General features: G+C 41.7%; 1 protein-coding gene across 1 annotated transcript in view; it reads left to right on the top strand.

Annotated features, from left to right (window-relative positions):
• The window catches only part of b4galnt4a (beta-1,4-N-acetyl-galactosaminyl transferase 4a), a 128,947-nt gene that overhangs the window by 60,478 nt on the left and 47,606 nt on the right, over nucleotides 1–20,863 (top strand). Inside the window, exons 3-5 of the mRNA XM_068723158.1 lie at nucleotides 10,485–10,583; nucleotides 19,101–19,196; nucleotides 20,157–20,247. Of these exons, the coding sequence (XP_068579259.1) occupies nucleotides 10,485–10,583; nucleotides 19,101–19,196; nucleotides 20,157–20,247 (286 nt within the window). The remainder of the gene's footprint in view (nucleotides 1–10,484; nucleotides 10,584–19,100; nucleotides 19,197–20,156; nucleotides 20,248–20,863) is intronic.

Raw genomic sequence — 20,863 nt, 5'->3', positions numbered from 1 at the left:
ATTGTAAATTGACAACAGCTGAAACTGCTGCTCACTTTTCTCCCTGTGTCTCAGACTGATCTCAGTACCACACCACTAACAGCTGACATGCAGCTCGCCCGTAGACCGTCCTCTCGGCAGACATTTTGACTTGTCAAATGCAGGTGTAACTAATGGCGTCACTGTAATGAATTGCTGTAAATTTACGGTGGATTTAAAATGGTATCTTACAGTATTTCATAATAACTAAGTCTAAGCCGTCAATCAACCATAACAGCAGACTACTGTAATTTATCAGCATAATACAGTATTTTCTGTGAATGTCTATTATTATTCTTCTATTTGTTGGGAATTAAATGCAAAAGTATTGGGTTGTATTACCCTTTGTAAATAAACGGTAACATTCCGGCATATACTGTAAAATCACCGTAAAACCCAGTTATTCTACTATCACATAACGTAATCCAGTTACGGTAAAATATCGTAAAAGTAAACTATTGTAGCTGCCTTAGAGTGTTCATTTTAGAGGCTGCTCTGCTGGTGAAGGGCATAATGGTTTACTCAGACGTCTAAATGAGCCATCATTGTGACACGTAAAAATTGTGCATACAGTTTATGCAACCTTTTTTTTTAAGTTACTTTAAACATTCATTCTTTTGATGAACTCAGTGCATATTATTTTAGTAATCTTGAGCCTCTCGGTTGGGGCTTATTTTGTTATAATGACTGATCCTTGTTCTTAATGTATTCAGAGCAGGAAATAGACCCGTAGACCTTCTGTATGAGATTGTTGCTATCTGTGTAATTATTCAACAGGGGTAAGATAACAAGATGTAAGCATTGATTGTTGGTATAGCTAATCACTGCGAAATCTCCATAATAGCAGTCGAGGTCCTCTTTCAGTGTTGTCTTTACTTAGGATAATGAAGACGGGACCACCTTCTGGTGTCTTGCTGATAGATTATTGATCCCAACAAACTGTTTTTTATTATAATGAAGTGTAACTGTGTGCATGCACATGTACTGAACACACAGACACCAACACACATTAACTTGGGAGTGTTGGTGTGCATTTTAGTTGGTCATAGTTGTGTGTAAGTAGTTTTTAATGTGTTATTTAGATCTATGTGTGAATGTAGTGTGTCTTTGGTGTCTGCTATGTTATGGGTTGGTGAATTCATATTATTTTTTGATTGTTGAGGTTATGAAAGGTAACTTCCAGATTATAGACCCCAGAACATTTTGCTAGTATCTCCCATCATTAAACTTTACAAGGACCCTTTTTTCATTCATAATTCACTTCAGCATTTTAATGCGTTCTCTTTTACTAAGTAGATACGTGATGGCGAGCTGTGCGTGTGTGTGTGTGTGTGCGTGTGCGTGTGTGTCTGTGTGTGTGTGTGTGTGTGTGTGTGTGGGTGTGCGTGTGCGTGTGTGGACGGAGTTACCTCATTTTACATCCCTGGTTTCAGGTCAAGGGAGCTGTTTGGTGTAGAGTGGGAGAAGGGAGTACTTTAGTATCTTGCGTTTATGCTTTGATGTGCTACTACCAGATGTGCTGAGGCTTTGGGTGCCATGTGCGATAAACACACAGTTTGATGCACAAGCTCTCAACATACAGGCATATTGTGACGATACAAAGCGAAAGCATTGACAACAGAAAAGAACATTCGGCATGGGTTTAGTCGTCACATTTTTGCTTAAAGCAGGAGTTTAGATGTACTTCAAACTTCAAACACTCGCACAGAATCAGTAGCTATAGAAATGAAAGAGAACAAACAACCTGCTGTATTAAAGCCCATTGCCTGCAGGTGTCACTAATCCAGCTGTTTATTTAGCTAATTAGTATGTTGAAAATCTGATAAAACGGTAAATTTAAAATAAGCAAACACTTACCAGATGTTCCCGAAAATTGCCGGATTTGATCCTACACTGCCTCCTTATGTTTGGCATTTTTTAAATGCTCACTGCAGGCACAGAATAGCTCCTTTTATTTACTCACTAACAAAACCAATCTTTGTATAGGGACTTTGTTGCTTCTCTCCATTCTTGTTATTGTTGTTGGAAACCACCAGCCTCCTGAGAAAAGTTTTTGTTCAGCATTTTCCTGGTAAAAAGAAGCGACTTACATCATATGGTCTTTTCTGAAAAGCTTAGGCTTTTTTAAAACCTTTGGCGGTGCTCAGCTCTGCCAAAAGAAACAGCCAGGTGCCTTTTTATTGTGTGGCTGTACTTCGAATACACTGTGGTCAGAACCGATAGGACTTTATGTTTAAGAAAAGTTGATGGCAGTCAGGGAAAAATAAAATGAATCCATCCATCTTGGTTTTTGCCGTTTAGGGCCGAGAAAAATGGTTAAGGAGAAAAAATGCCGAGCACAAGTTAATGCGCCATTACGGTCTCAGGAGAGCAGCCTGTTTGTCGGTTTGTGCATTCGCGTCCATCTCTGTCTGAGAGCGCCTCGGTTTCTCTGCAGTAGGCTCAGTGTTGATTAGGTCAGATTCAGCACCGAGCAGGTCGGGGATGATTGGCAGTGGACTGTTTGCCTGTTCTGTTTGCCAGCTGCCCCATGTCACACCCCATCAGTAATAATCAGCCTGGACAGAAAAACTAGACCTAATGCAGATGACAGACCTCTCTTCTTTATTCCTCTTTTTTTTTTATCTCCACCCCTTACTGTGATAGAAAGTACAGAGTAATGCAATGTGTTGCTCAGACAGTAAAACATGCTGGGCTGTGAGCGTGGCATAACGCTGGATTCCAGCTCAGATGCTTTCTGTCTTTACTCTCTGCATCCGCTCTCTGTCCCCTTCCAAACGTTTCTTCTCCTTTTCCTTTTCTTTTTTTTCTCCTTTTCCATCTGACCCGTATCTTGTTCAAGCTCTACTTACATTTAATCTATAATGATTAAAGGCACCTTTAGCTGTCTTTTCACTGAGTATTTTTCCTAAGGTTGTACTGAATCACTGCTCAGACAGTTTTAATTACTCTGCAAAGATTACAAGCCATCAAAAAGAGGGTTTATGCTTTGCCTGCTTTCTCTCTCTCTCAACCACTCAACCTAATGCAAAATCCTGCCCTCAATCAGTCAGCCAAATATTTCAGTATGATTCTGATTCATTGCAGGCACCCATAATGCAGCCGCCACTGAACTGCAGTTCTATATATTTTTCATTTACCTGTAGGTTTGCTTTGCATGTGAAGTATTAGGCCAGAAATGTTGTTTGTCCAAGAAGTAATACCACGTATCTGATGACAATATGTTTATTAATCAATCTATTGCTGCTCTTTAATAGTTTACACAGTCAGTTTGCTGTTTGTGTAAACTGTATTTCAATAATATTCCAACTTTGATTTTTTTTTTTTTTTTTTTTACCAAGAGGCCCTGATAAATTCATATTTTAAATTAGAGCAGTGGCCGAATGTGACAACCCAGACAAAGTTCTTCAGACCACTATTGATCCAGAGAGAGATTTAACTGTTCCTCACAGCTATTGTCCTTACATGTCTGCTGCATTGATGTGGACTCAAGCATAACAGAAGTCCTACCACCTTGTCCCAGGCCTAAATCAATAGACGACACACTCTGTGACGCACAGTACATCCCCTGTGCACCTCAATGTGTGCTGCATGTTAGTAGGACTGGATCGCGGCTGCACTCACGCGATCCATACAGGCCTCATGTTGCTGTACTCTAGAACACACTCATGCGCACACAGACATAATCGTCAAATTAAATCAGGACATATCAAATTAAAATCAGCGCTTTATAAGGTTAATAATTGTTCATCTTCTCCCTTTTCTCCCTCAAATGTTTTCCTCACACCATCCGTCCATCTCTTCCCCCTCCCTCCCTCTGTTCCCTCTGTTCCCTCGTTCTTCTTATTGTCTCCCTGCCATACTCATCTCTGCATCATTAATCTTTCAACCAATGAATTGGAGCCACTGACTCTATCACTTCTATTATCGACAGCAGCCGTCCCTTATTTGCGTTCCATTTTTCTCCCTCTCTTCTTCACTCAGCCTTCCTACTGTTGTTTCATTGACCGGCATGCAATTTCTTACATGAATAATGCAAACAGGGAGACAAAAATAGTTGCACTCCTTCTTTCTTTTGGCTGGGATTTGTTCTGCAATAGTTTAACTGAATGTGCTCGGGCTGATTTCTATTCAGCAGTGCCAGCCACTTTGTTAAAAGAAATAGGGATTTGGATGTAAAGGTATTGGGGCTCCCAAAGCTGTATATTCTTTCTGAAATAGACTCGGAACGGCTGATTGTGAGATCAGGGTGCAGATTTAATCAACCTCTCAGGGCTCATGAGTGCTGATCCAGGATCATTGAGATTGTTCCCCGGACAATCCTACTCGTTAGCCAACACCAGGAGCGGCACATCAACATATGGCAGTCTGCAGGCAAACATTTAATTTCAGTTTCCATCCGTGTTTGCTGACGGGCCAATACTAGACTTATATATCGAAGTGGCCAGCTTTCATCATTCAGCTTTCCCTGCTCTAACATGCTTAAAAAATAGAGACCATTTCAAGTTAACACAGTATCTGAGTGTAATTTGAATATCTTAGCAAGTGCCATGGTGCAAGCGCTGTACTGATCTATAATTGTCAATAACAACAACTTACTGTAACGACGTGTGGTTCATAGGCCAATCCCTGACTCATTCTTCACGGCTCTCTTCCGCTTCCGAAAAGAACATTTACTTTGCAACACAGTGATTAAATTTACAGCACAGCATGAGAAAAACACATGCACTTTGATGAATGTAGGAACACGTGAATAGCTCATAAACTGTTTTGTGCAGGTTTGTGGTGGCAGACCTCTTGTTGCCATGGTGAGTGTGTTCGTGGATGGTGAAAGAGCAAGTGCACATGGGTCCAACTGAAGACATTTGTAATAATCACCCAGTGTGTCCAAGGACTTGCATAAACACACTTTTGAATTCCAACAAGAGTCTTGTGAGAGTAATTCAGTTAATTGCTACCTCCCCGTGAGGACGTAGCATAATTGGTCCTCTAAGGTATGAACTGGAGAAATAAAAGTGAGCCACATCATCTCCGTCTTTGTCCGACTCCCTCGAAATCCCAAGGAAATCCTCAATATTCCCTGTTTTCTTTGTTACTTAAAGACACTTGCATGTGAAACCCGCAATATTCCTAATACATTGGTCTTCATTTATTCTTCACAGTGCTAAAATACTTACAGGGCTTTCTAATCAAGTTTTGTTATCTTTAACCATTCTGGAGATTCCAAGCATTAGAAACTTACCTACTTTTCCTTTTTTTGAATTAGATTGTTACATTTCTTTAGCTTTTGCAGATGAAGAAAACTGTGTAGTTAACCTTGGGTATGGTCAGGTACTATGCTTCGTGCCCATGTCAAGCTTCTTTATATTGTGGACTGGCTGATGTGCGCCTGTGAGTGGCAATGGAAACCTTTGTTCCAGTTTTAGCCTTTATATGAATTAACTTAGAACTGCATGAACATAATGCATTTCAACAAAACAAAATTTCAAAGAAAGACATAGTGGTTGTTACAAAACAAGTTGCTATCGTTCTTTTTCTTACTATGTAACTGTAGAGTAACTGTAGAGAAACTGCATAGCTATATCATGTATCCTGAGAATTGATTTGATTAGATTGGATTGACTTTGTTTTCCACCTAAGGGACGTACAATACACCTAACACGACGTTACATTGGAAACATACAAATATACAGTATCTAAGAATGGGCAGGTATCAGCAACAAAGTTATATAAATGATAAAAGAGAAAAACTCATAAAACAACTGTGTTCCCTGTCCCTGCAGTCATTTTGTGTTCAATGTCTGTATGGCACAGGGAATTGAAAGACTCATATATGTTCCATATGGCCCATGGGACCCTAAATTGATGGCCAGACAGGAGCAGCTCAAACTCTGAGTGCACTGGATCTGCAGTTGTATGTTTAGCCTGGCTGTGCACTGTCAAATATATTGCAGCATTGTTTCTGTGACTTGCCAATCACCGTCTTTGCAACACCATTCGTCTTGGAAAGCTTGTTTTTGCTGTTTGCACTCAATTGTGCAAAGAATTGTGAACTGAAAAGCCATATTTTTTCCAGTTGCAGTCGCATCACACAGAGCCGCAGTGCTGGTGAGTGTGTAATACTTCACAGGGCTTTGTGGTGCTGCTCTGAACTGGTCTGTTTGGTCTGTTCGGTACAGAGAGGTGGGAAAGAGATTCTAGCAGTCCGCAGACGCTTCAGACATTTGCTGTGCCAGAGGGATTTCTGAGAACCAGACTGGCACCACTGTTGTGTAAAATTTCTAATGATAATCGGGAGAAGAGTTTTGTTCACAAATGATAAAGTCTTCAAAAGATTCAGAGTTGTCTTTGTCTGTTTGTTAATTTGCAAATGGGAAGATAATTCAGCAGAGCACATATCACAGCAGTCTGTTGAGAAAGCCTTCGACGAAACACAATATTCAATACTCTTTATACAGATGTTATCTCTGAAGGGAGTTACACCCACAAGGCCTTATCCGTTACATTTTGCTAACTCCTCACAGTTTCGATACCTTTCAGTAAAGAGGAGGACAAGCTCCTCATTATTGCATAGTTTCAACTTTCTTGACTCCAGACAAGGTCAAATTAATAAGCTACAGTTGTTATTTCCAGTTTCGGGTTCACAGCAATGACACACAGTTGTTATGCATATTTCTCCATTACACTACGTACTGAGCACTACCTGTCAGAGAGCTTCTCAGTCATGCTTCTTTTTTTTTCTTCTTGTTATTGCTCCATTGGTCACCTTTTCTCTTCTGTTTGTCGCTTGTTCATCTGTCTTGTGTTCTGTTGCTTATTCTCCAGTCTGCCGATTTTTTTTAATGTCTCTTTTCCTCTTTCTGTGTCTTCTCTTCTCTTCATCTCACTCTTTTCTTTTATCTAGCTCTTTCTCTCTGTAGAAATCTCTCAGCCTATGCATCACAGCCATGTTGTCTCATAGATTACAAATGTCTGGTCCGAGGTGATGTACTGACACATTCTTATCCAACGTTGTCTGATGCACAGTATCTGAATATATGTTTTCTGTATTCGATTTAGAAACATCACCATCACAGATGAGCACAGCTTTCATTACAGCTTATATTTTTGGGGATGAATCCATTAGCCATTAGTCATTGCTGCAATAACTGCCACCCAGACATCTTTGCTTCCCACTACGCGTATTAATATGAACAGTGAGCATCCAGGGACCAGGAGCCACTGTTGGATCAGCGAGACCATAGAAGGAAAAATGGGAATCGTCTGTATTGTTGTTGTTGTTGTTGTTGTTGTTGTTGTTATTGTTATTATTATTATTATTATTATGGTGGGACTAATTAACATACTGAATATCTCTGTGGTGGTTAACATGATTGAAAAATGATAAATAATGTAATTATTCCACACTGGTTATTAACTTTCATGTTGCAGGTTCGCTCCAGATGAAGCTATGATTTGTGGATTTTTGAGAGCATCCTGAGCCGAGCTCATTTGCAGGGGTTGTCATGGTGGGTAGGGTGAAGGGGGGTGAAGAGATTTGTGACACACACACACACACACACACACACACACACACACACACACACACACCTCCTGCAGACTTTTGCTTGTTTGTGTGTAATAAGGGAGATTAATTAAACTCATTGGTATTCTAGGACACTGGCTCCAGCTGTTTCCCTGGGCGAGGATCAGCAAGTGCAGTATTAACGTGGGAGTCTGGGAGGCTAGCACCCACTACAGTGAGTTTAGTTTCTGGACCGGTGGGTGAATGGATATCAGTGACAGAAGCTCACTGATCGGACAACTGATCTTTCATTCAATCCCTGCGAGGTTTTACAACTTTGCCACGTGTGTTCATACATAAAACAACTAAGTTCAGCTGCAATTAAATGCTGCTCTCCCTCACTCTTTCCGTCTCTGATGCATTCCTCCCATAGCACACAAATGCACGCATTGTTAAAGATCATTTGTCTTTTTATTTGACTGAAAGTCAACAAGGTAAATAGCAATGTAAACACCTAATAAATAGGCAGTCTCATCGGTGTGATTGATGTTCCCTGTTTTGCCTTGATGCAATGTTTAATACATAAGGCCATCTGACAGGCCCTTTAGCATCAACTTTAATTCTCAGTGAAACACGATAACACACTTCTGGGCCCATTGCCAGGAAAATGAAGATCTCCTTATAAATTAGGGACTGTAACTCTGAAGTAATGAGTCACGCAAAATGTTTCAAGTATTTGTAGTGCGCTATAAGTGATGGCAACATCTTGCTGGAGTGTAAAGTCATTATGCACTGTAGGGGAAAAAGAGGTACTGCTGATGGATGTTTTGCAACCTCAGGTCAATGAGTTTAACTGTACCTTTTAGTGTTGCATCGATAAGCAGACTTTTAGTTGGATCGAGCTGAGGCAGGGCTTTTGGAAAGTGTTGTCCATGTGAGTTACACTCCAAGCCCACGCAGTGATTAAGGGTTGACATCATGTTATTTCTAAAATTGTTTCTTTCAGTAACCAGTTCCACAGATCATAAAGTCCTTTACCCACACGGATAATCCTTCGTAATCATTCAAACAGCCATCGCACCTGTTCTAATAGCGAAAGGTGATTGGCTGGCAAGGTAACTGCTTGTCACAGGCAGAATCCAAAAGCTCTTGGTTTGCTCACAGTACAGGCAAACAATGTCACAGAGGCAATTTTATGAGAAGTAGTAACACTGAGCTTTGCAGTGTTGATGACAAAAACAACAACACCTCAAATGTAAAGAAGCACTAATAGTTAAAAGTGTTAATAAGGAAACAGAGCTGTACAGATTTGAATGCAAAAGCAGAAAATTGCTGTAGAACTAAAACTTCAAAGTGAATTCTTACTCCTGGAGAAAGAAAGATGTTTAACTATATTTTATATACATGTGTACAATGTTTTACTAGCATGCAGTATTCCAGACGGAGGTAACAATGGACATTTTCTATATTCAAAGTTGTGGTGCATTACTTCATTATGGTAGATTGTGGAATTTAGAGCCAATAATTACAAACAATTTCCATCATGGTTTTATTTCTAGTTGCATTGTGATGAATGGAATTTAGCTGTAGATGGTATTCAAAAGCATTACGTAAGCTTTTCAACGTACTGTGTCAAAAATTTTCTTTTTTCTGCAGGTGTTGATCTTAGCTTCCCCAGAGTTTTCCAACAAGTCACCTTATGTGTACGCTTTGAATCTTACTGACCACTGAGTCCAGTCTCGTACTTTCATTCTTCTTCGGTGTCTTTGTTTCATGCGCGACTGATGCAATATGAATGCTGTGTCCTTCAAGTGAGTGAATATGTGTGTGTGTGTGTGTGTGTGTGTGTGTGTGTGTGTGTGTGTGTGTGTGTGTGTGTGTGTGTGTGTGTGTGACAAAACTAGCGCTGGAGAGGTTTGTGAGTTTTTGTGTACGCACAGACATCAGGGACACTGCTCTGGTGTCAGACAGGAGGGGAGCCTGTTGTCACATTTCTTCATCATTACCTTCCCTGCCCTCCTTCATCTCTCTCCCTTGGAAGTTAAAAAAAGCAATCAAAGGCTTGGTATCCGACAGCTCTGTCTCCTTGCCTCCTCTACTTTCAAAAAAATCTTCTTCCTCCCCCGATTCTTTTGTAAACACGGGTGCCTTCTCGACAAAAGCCTCTTATTTTAGGGGTGCTGGAAACCTCTCCAGCTTGTCTCGGTGGAGGTATGCCTCCTCTTTGACTTTCCTGCTAAATGGAGGATGCTTTGTGACTCATTTAACAGCTCCGCAACTCGATTGCTTCTCTCTGGGAGCCCGGAATCCTCTCATCTCCTCTCTGTTCTGTTCTGCCCGTCACACCACACCACAGCGTTAACATTAACATGCTGCTTAGCAGGCCGTGGAGAAAGAGCCCCGCAGTGCTCTGGCCAGAGCACCAGGCTAAATCCCAGATCAGGGGGAGAGTTCAGGCTCCCTGGAGAGGAGATTTTGGCCGGCAGGGTGGATGGTTAGAGTGTGTTGGAGATTAGGGCTTTGGCGAGTCAAGGGCTGGATTAGGAGTGAATGGTGAAGAGGAGATTCAACAGGATCTTAATAGTAGCCTTCTTGGGAAATAACCCTGTGTTTCTTTGGCCTGGTCTCTCAGGATATGCGTGTGTGTGTGTGTGTGTGTGTGTGTGTGTGTGTGTGTGTGTGTGTGTGGTATTCTCAGCTGTTTGTACTGTACACTATGGACTGCTTAATGCTTCCATGAGTAAGAAAGGGCTGTGTTTTTTAATGATGCTACTTTATCTCATACATCAATTATGTGGCTTATGGTGGTGAGTCACGTTACCACAGTGATGGATGGATGGATGCATAGATTAGACTGAGATTTAAAACCACCATTCGTTTGTCTTTTCCTTTCATCATTGGCTCTTTTTTTAAGTAAGTATGTTTTTTTTAATAAGTCTTGTTTCTGCTGTATTCTTTCAAGGATGATGAGCCAATCACAGGAGGGGCTGATGGCAGAGACCATACCAGCATCCGGAAGTTCCTCAGCCAGCACCACAAGAAATTGCCATGGAAACCAGAGGTAGAATAAATGATATTCTCTCCATTCTTTTTTTTTTTTTTATCAAGGCTTGCACTTATCCCTTAATCATCTTCTTTCTAAACCCTTCATTCTGTCTTCCAGACGGATAAGCATTCCTATGTTGAGGTCCTTCAGTTGTTTTGCGATGTGTGTGACTCATCAGCTAATCCTGGCAAGGCCTCGCTCACACTCTCCAAACTTTCATCAACCTTTATGAAAATGGTTTTATTAATGGCGCTTCATCACTGCCTTGATACTTGAGTGTTTTGCTTTTTCTAAATTATGATTCAGCAGCAGATGTTTCACTCCCTTTTACTTTCACTTGTCCTTTTTAAGAGCAGTTGATATTTAAGGTCACATAGAGAGACAGTCCTTTTCTGGGGCCATTATCGGAAGAACAAAATGTACCTTGCGGTTATGATGATAAATTATTGTCTGAGGATGATAATATTTCATCCAAAACCATTAGTGGGTTATATTTAAAAGCACCTATGACCTGAAGATTACAACTTGATTTGATTCATCCTAGTTCTTCAGCTCACTTACTGATGTAGTTTGTAGATCCACTGTAACAAAGGGAGCAGGAGACAGGGCAATTAAGCAGCGGATTTGTGATAAGGAAAGCGGCTCTAGATTTGTAACCTGTTCAGCAGAGTTTAATTAAAGGATTTTCTGTGTGTGTCTGTAAGCCTAATCTGCAAAAAATTATGTATTAGTCGTTCAATACCTGGGGTAAAGTTGAACTATCTCTGCTGAACACCACAGTGTGTAGTTCTAGACAAACTGTAGAGAATCCAACAGGATAATAGGAAATTACTGTTGCATAAGTTATTTTCAAGTAGATCACTGAGACTGCAGCAATACTTTATTCACAAGGAAGCATTACATGGGTCCAGGACACAGTATATGCGGGATAATGTTACAGTACCATACCTGTTGTTTTATTTCAAAGAGATTTTCTATCATAATTTTTTTGACATGATAATGTCCTAATTTACCTTCGCCTAATACGCATTTTTACTGAATAGAACTTGAATGCATCATAAAGTTACTCAATGCAACCTCCGTTGACTAGCTCTTAAATTTGTTTTTTAAAATGTTGCATGATAAGTAAAAAGAAATGGGGTGCATGAGGTTGTTTAGTACTAGTTTGCAGTTCCGATTGGGCAGAATGTACGGATCGGGTAGCGAGTGACACGTGTTGTTGTTGTTGTTGTTTTTCCTGTGTAGCGAAAATGAGCTGATAAATGACACGATAACGTGAAATCGGATCGGTGCATAGACTTGTGTTCTTGCCGAGACTCGATCATTTCCGCAGACTCTCCTGGGTGAGCCAGTCTTGAGTTAGCCTGCCTTTGTTTTGTTGCCTTGTCTCAGCAACACGTTACATCAAAACGCCAAATTCATAAACCCACACTCTCATATTTTCTTACTTTTGTTTTTAACACAACAAGCAATGGCAATTTAATTGCTGGACATGGCCAATATTGTCATTTTGTCTTTGTAAATAGTCAAATGTGGATGATGTCTGTACTCAATTATCTGTCCTAGAAACATCTGTTGCTGGAATATTTTGGGCCCTGCATCTACTTGTTGACGATGATTTTGGCATAATTTAAAATGGTGCTACTTAAAAAAACGAGAAGTCACATTGATATGAAACAGCCACGCTAGGACTGCAGCCAAACAAGCTGTCTGAATCTGGACCATGTCGACTAATTGCACAAATATAAATTGATTTCATGGCCTGAGCGCAGCAAGACTCTTTATTATGAACATCCTGTTCTGAGCTTTCTGTTTTATCATTTTGTATTTGGTAACTGTTAAAACCACAGGAAATGTTTACACTTAAATGACATATGATTTCATTGACCAAACACAATTTCTTATTCATGGTTTAGTTTGGAAAAGCCAAGCAGCATCAGAGGGAACAACATTTTGCAACATCCACACAGACTATATTTTACATTAGGCGTGACGAGCATCAAAGCTCACTTGTAAAGTCAACATGCCATTTCTTTGACTCATTTCCAGCCCACTTATAAAGCAACATGCCATTTATTTTCTGTGAATATTCTGGAAATGTAATATACATCTCTAAAATATTTCATTCATCTTTATAAAGTGGTACCCTCAAACATCTCTTCCTTTCTGATGTCAGACTTCTGCGAAGTCAAACCTAAGCCGAGTCTGTCAGAAATCGTGGAGCGCAGCAGCTCTTCCTTTGCTTTGCTCACTAGCTATCTGTCCTAATTACCAGCTCTAACCTGTTTTCCTGGTGTTCGGCCAAGATGGCAGAGGTCTGCGGGGCTACTGAGCTGGCGCCGTCAGAGGCGTAGACTCAGACCGGTGGAGGTAGAGTGGTGCCATATGCCAGCTGTCACAGACTGCCAGAGGTCATCCAGCATTCATACGGCGCAAGACACACACGCAAAAACTGTGTTGTACACAAGCAAAATGAAAGGATTGCTCACTTGATTTCTCACTTGTGCACCCTTAGAGAGATAGCAGGGCTCCAGACTAACTTTTCTCACTAGACGCTCTGGTGCTCCTTACTGAAAACTTTAGGAGCACTGGCACTAAATGTAGGCGTAACACAATTATGTATTTTTTTCTCCATCTTAACTGTATTACTGATAAATGTTTTGTGTAATAAATAGACACTTTATAGAAATAGCTATTTGTTACTCACTCTCTCTCTCTCTCTCTCTCTCTCTCTCTCTCTCTCTCTCTCTCTCTCTCTCTCTCTCTCTCTCTCTCTCTCTGCGCATCACTGATACATGTTACTAAGTTCTCGCTCCCTCCCGGTGTTTTACGTGATTTACAATGATGATTTAAAATGATTTGTTTTCAAGTCGCACTGATGCTCCTAGTTATGAAATTCATACGCAGTGTCTCCAAAAATAGTCGCAAAATGCAACTAAATAGTTGCAGTCTGGAATCCTGGACAGAAATAAAAACAGAGAAGGAACTTAACCATTTTTTAATGAAGTGCTGTGGGTCCTTCCTGTGTTTATCCTAGCAGGTGGTTTTCAGCCACTGCTGGTGATTTAATGACGATGCCGGTGAACTCATTCAGAGGTGGCGGTGGATTAGCGTAGACGTGCAGCTGTAGAGTGGACATCCTCTGTCTGTCAAGGACACCGACATGTCAAGGATACTGACACTGGTTAGAGATCAGAGAGACAGACAGAGAGAGAGAGAGGGAGGGAGAGAGAGCTGGCCCACTTTTTAAGAGTCAAGCAGTCGCCAGTCATGAAGGGATAAACAGTCATTTGCAGAAAAGCCGACATGGATCCAGAGAGGATTTTGAGCATAATGAATAATTTTATCTAGTCAGGGAAAGAAAGGGATAGTAAGAGGGATTACTTTGATATCAGGGGGACTTTTAATGATTTCTTTACATGTGTACTGTTCCACATTAAAGCCAAAGAGAGCACATCATCTCAGATGTATTATAAATCGTAATAGTGTAGTGATATTAATCGGGTCATCATAAGGTGTTAAACCAAATACAGTCACATTGTGCAGAGGAAGGTTTGATGGAGGATGGCAGTCTCCTGGTCGACTGACTCACTCAAATGTCTGGTTTTCTGGCTCATGCAGTGCGAAAATCCAAACTGGAGATGTGGTATTGAATTTGGCCAGCCTATTATTTACCCCTCAAGAGGGAAGTGAGGAAGATACTGTGGCACAACACAGACCCATGACTCAGGTGGGAGCAGTCAGCACAGCCGTCTCCTCACCCAGAAACGCATGCAGTCACAAGACTGGAGTAGGAATTAGATCTTCCTCTTGTCTGCGACCCTCCCGTCATCTCACAGTAACCGGAGAGTGAGTAAGCTGTGGGAGGACGCAGGAGAGGGGGGGTATTCGTCTCTTCTCACTGTTCCTTCAGTCCATCTTTCTTTCCTCTATCTGTCTCTGCAAAACGTTATTTCTATTAACAGCTTCTCATTACAGTCATGAGAATGATCGACAGCTTGTTGCAGGAGATTCTCTCTGTCTCACATTCCTCAGCTCAACGTATCCACTGCAGCCACATCCATCCCCCCTCGTGTTATATCCCTGGAACGACAGAAGACATGTAATTGCAGGACAGATGGCAGATTATACAAATCCTCATTACAGTAGTTGATGAGGCTGAAATCTAGATCATATGAACCTTGCCTTCTATGCTTTTGCCGCTCTCCTCTGTGTGAAATGAGTTCTCATTATCTCTCCCCATATGATCTGCTCTTTCAAACCTCTGTACCTTTGAAAACCCCCTTTTTCCTCGCTGTACCTAGCTACTTATCCTACTTTCTCTTCATTCCTTGTACCTGAATTACTAATGGGCTGAGAAAGACGAAATGGGCATTGAACTATTTAAATGCCCGCTCTAAATTCAGATGGAGAGACTTCATAGAATATGTTCAAGCAATGACATTCCTGTCTATAGCCACAGAGGGAACAACTTGCATGTAACGTGTATCTTGTGATCATTCATTCAACACTTACATTTCAGCATAACAGCTCAGTAAAACCGCAGTATAGTATGTATTATGATGTATCAACAGTGAGCTTTAATGCTGTCTCTCCTATATGCCCTGGGGGAGCGAGCTGAGTGCTATTGTGAATACCCCAGTGTGCCTTTGCCAGGAACATCATGCCTCACTTTTTTTTATCCAAAAGGGATTTACAGTGTCAGTTGGTGCGATTGCTCGTCAGTGGGTGCGCCGAGCGGCCATTTGTCAGTGCCTCGCTGCCAACAGGAACGCAGAAGGCTGCACCAGATTTTTGAGAAAGGGAGACAGCCTCTCGGAGGAGGGTGGGAGAGAGAGAGAGAGAGAGAGAGAGAGAGAGAGAGAGAGAGAGTCTGATTTGTTGGTCCGGTTGATAGAGCGAGCAGATGGGTGAGAGAGAGGAGATATTAGAGAGCAGCCGAGATGGAGATATGCTAAGACAAGCTCACAGAGATGTGGTTATGTGGAGGAAATGTGCGGTCTGAGGAAAATAGGCACGACGCCGTTCTGAGCGGCCTCTTAATCTGAGCAGTGTACTGCACTCTTTTTAACGTCTTTATCAATCACTTGTTGTTCTCTTACTCAGCTTCTTTCCCGTGCACCTGTCATTTATATTAGATGTCAGCAAAAATGTCAGTATCCCAGTACCTGTAATGACTGCATATTGCTGATAATTTAGCAGTAACATAGAGCGATACATTCAGTACAGTATATAAAAGAATGAGAGAAATTGGCCAGTATAGGGCCAGGAGGACCCCAAATACCCACTTTGTGCCCATGAGATTCTGCCTCAGCTCACCATTTAACTACTTCGCCCAAGCGAAGTGAAGCTAACTCTGAACATGCCTTTAGATCAGACACAATGATTGTGACTGGCAGATAGAGCTACTGTGTTTTGAGTTCTTCTCTTGCACCTGTGCCTGTGGTCTATTTTTGCTGGTAGTGGGTTTGTTATAGCGGTTTCAAGTACAGGAAACAATGCTTTCTTAACCTTCCAGTCTGTGGATTAGACTACTTGGCCATGCTTGCAGGACATCACAGAAGTCTGTCTGTGGTTTTGGATTAAGAGGAACAGAGGAAATCAAATGAGAGTGAATGAAGAACGAAAGAACGAAAGTCATTCTGTCTCTTCTTCAGCCAATTTACGAAAGGGAATGTGAGCTGTCATGGTTGTCGTTTGGGAAGACAAAAACTGCTACAGCACAATCAAGCATGTCTCTACACAACACACACATGCACCCAAGTAACCCCCCTCCAAAAAACAACAACAACAACAACAACACAAGCACGAAATTCAGCATCTCTATACAAATTTTTAATGTGAGCGGCACTTTATCCCACGCTCCAAAACGAGGAATCAGGACAAGGAATCAGGAGGGGACAAAAAGAAAAAAACGAGATGGAGAGAGAAAGGAAACTGACAGCCGACAGCTGAGCTCAGGGAAACTAAAAGACAGAGTAGAGCAATCAACAGCATCTGGCAGCACGCAGACGGAGATGGAGGGATGGAGAGGCAGAAATAGAGAGGTCAGAGGGAGTAGGAGACAACATTAGGGATAGTGGCTCTGAAGGTGTTGAGAGAGACAGAGACAGACGCAGCACTCACTGGGAAAAAGTCAAATGACATAACACGAGCGAGGGAAAGTTTAGCAGTCAGGGAAGCACAGGGATAAAAGGGTGAGTTTGAGGATGAAGAAAACAAAATAACTTCCCTCTTGCTTCATTCCACATCGTGTTGAGGCCAGAGCAGAGCTCTCACAGCGCTGTCACCCAGAAAATAGAATCAATTATACACAAGCAGCCCCGAGCAGAAAGCTGACTTTACAGCCTGTGGCCTCTCCAGGGCTACACTGGGATATGTGTGTGAATAATTAGGGACTTTTAAAGCTGCCCTATTATTGCTATTTGACAGCACTAGGGGTGAGGAGGGGGCCAGGCCGATGAACGTTTGCTTATAAAACCCAGAGGAAATCTATTAAAAGCTTTACATAAGGCATATTTACACAGGGACCAGCAACATCTCTCTAACCTCGCCATGATTACCCCTCTCTGCCACTCCCTTTTGAAACATTAGACATTCTCCCTCGTCTTTTTTTTTTTTTTTGACTCTCCTCTGATTTGAATCTGTCGACCCAGCAAAATCCCATGTTTCTCTCTCTTTCTGTTTTTCATTAGCATCAGTCTTTCTGCAGGAGAAAAGAAAAGAGAAAAAGAATAAAACATGCACACAGCAATCTAAGAACTAAAATCAGGAGTCGCACTGCTTTGAGCTGACATGTTTGCTCAACAAAAATATGTCATGGTTAATGCATGAGCTGTAATTGCCGTGCTGCTGTCAGTGCGCCGGACACTTAGTTGACCATACAGAGGCGGGAGGTAAATGTAAAGGACCACTTATAGCCGGGCCATCTGTTAGCATGCCCGTGTGATACTGAAGGAGCACGACACCTTCCATCAACGTCTCCCTGCAGACATGTAGAGGTGTTTACCCTGAAAGGCTTCCCCGTCTCACCCCTCTAATCCCTCTGATGAAAGCACAACATGCTTTGCGGCTATGTGTGCTTTTTTTTGTCACGAGGTCACTCTCACTTTGCTGATTGATTGGTTTGACAGCTCACACTTGTTGACTTTACAGCAGGCGGTTGCTCTACAGGCAGAACGGCTACCTTTATCCAGCCAGCTTTTGCTTTGATCCAACCAGGTCACCCCACTGCATGGTCTCATTTGGCGAGAGTCGGCTTACTTCTCAAGCTCTGTGTGATGTTCTAAATATCTATGGCAGCATTGTAGTGGCATCCTGCTGGGACTGCTGTCACGCATTAAAGAAGGCATATGTGCGTTGGTACAGTTGGTTGATCGTCCCGTATGAAAAGTTAAGAGTTTTCAGTTCATTAAATCACTGAGACGACCCCCTACGGCTTGACGCATACTGTTGGCTGCGTTGTGCATGTGTGCAAATGTGCAAACATGCGTCTGCACATGCAATTGCTCCTCTAACCCCCATGCCATGCTTAATGGTGCGTGTCTCGCTTTCTGAACCACAACATGTCTTTGTGGTGAGTGTTTTTGTGTTTAAGGATGTGAAAAATAGTCATCTTTGCCTTGCTACATAGAATTTTTTTTATAAATTTTTTTATAAACATTGTATGTGATACAATAGACTCCACTTCCAAAGCAGCGTGACACGCGACTCATCAAAGTGTCATCTCTTCTCATGTATGAGCAGAACCGTGTGTGTGTGTGTGTGTGTGTGTGTGTGTGTGTGTGTGTGTGTGTGTGTGTGTGTGTGTGTGTGTGTGTGTGTGTGTGTGTGTGTGTGTGTGTGTGTGTGTGAGGAAACAAAACCCCAAGGCAGACTGGTTTCACCATCTGTCCTTGCTGTGTCCTGTGATTTCCCTGTGTAATTCAGACAAATGTCAGACTATGCGCAAGGGATGAGCTCTGACAAACTGCTCCAGACATTCTCAGTTCACACCCCCCCCCCCCCCCTCGATACTCCTGACGAGCTCTTTGTCACCTCCTCTTATTCAGGACAGTGAGAACATTGGAAAGTTCACGCTGCATTCATATGTTTCACCAAGAACTCATTTCTCCCTGCACGGTGGAGAGGCATCAGAAATAATATACATTTGAGCGCAAAAATATATCTACTGGAACCAGTGCAAATGGCAGTTTTGCTGTCAGGATGGGACCTCCAGTAGCTGGAGTACTGAAGCATAACCTGCCTATTTTATAGCTAATGTGCTGCTGTTGTTGCAGCCTGCGCTAACCTGTTTCTCTCTCTCTCTCTCTCTCTCTCTCTCGCTCTCTCTTTCTCTGTGTGTCTCTGTCTCTCTCTGTCTGTCTCTCTGTGTGTCTCTCTCTCTCTCTCTTTCTTTCTTTCTTTCTTTCTTTCTTTCTTTCTTTCTTTCTTTCTTTCTTTCTCTCTCTCTCTCTCTCTCTCTCTCTCTCTCTCTCTCTCTCTCTCTCTCTCTCTCTCTCTCTCTCTCTCTGTGTGATTGTGTGTTGGCAGTATAAGGGCCAGGCCAACCTGCATGTGTTTGAGGACTGGTGTGGCTCCTCTGTAGCCCAACTCAGAAAGAACCTGCACTTCCCTCACTACCCTCACGTAAGTATAACAGCAGCAGACAATGGATTTTTATCTTCAAACAGAGGTAGTCACCAGCTAGAAATGAAAAGCCTACTTCTTTCTGTCGATTTTGTTGATGAAATGTCACTGTCACTAACATATTGTATCAACTGTTGCCAGCTACCTAATGAGATTAGGGCCCTAGGAAATCCAATTTATTTTTTTCCCATATTTCGTGTTGTCCCTTTTTTTATTTTTTCTGAATTCTGTTTTACGATTCAAGCTCATTTTCTCATCAGAAAAAGTGTATAATCATGTGGTGGATCAATACAATTCTAATAGTTCATAAGAAAATATTTAAATTAAATGAATATCAATGAAGTTAATGTACAATAATGTGCTCTAAATTTAGCTGTTAGTAGGGAATTCCTCAGTTTTTTGGATGACCCATTACACAAGTTTGCCTTCAACGCGTGTCTTGTGTTCTCATTGGCTGTAGCTCCTTGGTTTGCGTCTTTGAACAGCGAGCGTTGAGCCAACGCCAGTTTGTCTCTGAACTGGTGCTTATGTTCGCCGAGTGGAAAATCAGGGTTAAAGTTGTGTAGTGTGAACTATGTCAGCCGTCTCAGAGGGCCTCTTCGACATGACTGTGTGGAGGAGAGAAGCAGCGTGCCCTTAAATGAAACCAAAACATAGCGGCATAGTATTTTTCTTTTTATTCGGCTTAGTGGTTCTGATGGTAGGGAAAACCCTGTATTTTCAGAAATTGCACCCACATTTTAGCAAATTCCATGATATTCTGTGTTTTACCTAATTAAACTAAAGTTAAACTAACTCAATGACTTAGTTGAAAAGTGCCACAATTGCTGGATTAGAGAATCGTCAGTTGGAAGATATGGTTCACTCATGTAAAAAATTATATTGATTCATATTTATTATTGTAATAATCCAACAACTACTTCATCTATAATCTGAATTCATGTATGTTTCTCTCTGCAGACCAGAACCACACTGAAGAAGCTGGCAGTTGCTCCCAAGTGGAAGAACTATGGCCTGAGAATATTTGGCTTCCTTCACCCTTACAGAGATGGTAACTAGCTCTTCTTATTAGCGAGTTCTTCCTCTGAGGCTGAGGGCCTTGGAGCATGTGTCCTTTTCAAGAGTAGACAATTACCACAGCCCTCTCAATCCAAGCTCTTGAGAGCCACTGATATAGTGAATATTCACATTTTTCTTTGGGCTTAATGCCAGGGATCTCACAGCTAAATCTCATTGCAGGACCCTCATAGACCTACCCTGGAGTCCAGTTGCTATAGGAACTGAAAAGGCCTGAACACCCAAGTGCCCTTACACAAATTGCATAATATGAAGTTATTAATTAGATTAACGTTCATTTCAGTCTCTTATGTAGCGTTTGCTGGTGTTATGGCTCTCTCCAGCTGACGGCTCAAAAGTCATGCTATCTACAGGATTCTGACAAGCACTCTAATAAGTACCCTTCACCTCACGCTGCCAGACGCAAGCTTTTACATGCTATTGTAGGTTGATTGAGTGTTAAATAACCTGAGTTAGCCGCATAGAAATGCTTTGAGGTTATCCAGATTACAGACTATAAACACTGCTCAGTGTCACTGTTATGACCTGCAGCCAATCCATAGGCCATTAGTGCAGTGGCTCTTTTATCATTCTGATTTAGTCAAACACAA

The sequence above is a fragment of the Cebidichthys violaceus genome, unplaced genomic scaffold, assembly GCF_023349555.1.
Source record: "Cebidichthys violaceus isolate CVI_PGR_0920_01 unplaced genomic scaffold, fCebVio1.0.p SCAF_3, whole genome shotgun sequence".
Taxonomy (NCBI): Eukaryota; Metazoa; Chordata; class Actinopteri; order Perciformes; family Stichaeidae; genus Cebidichthys; species Cebidichthys violaceus.
The sequence above is the reverse complement of the archived record's forward strand: the minus strand, read 5'-3'. Positions and strand labels throughout refer to the sequence as shown.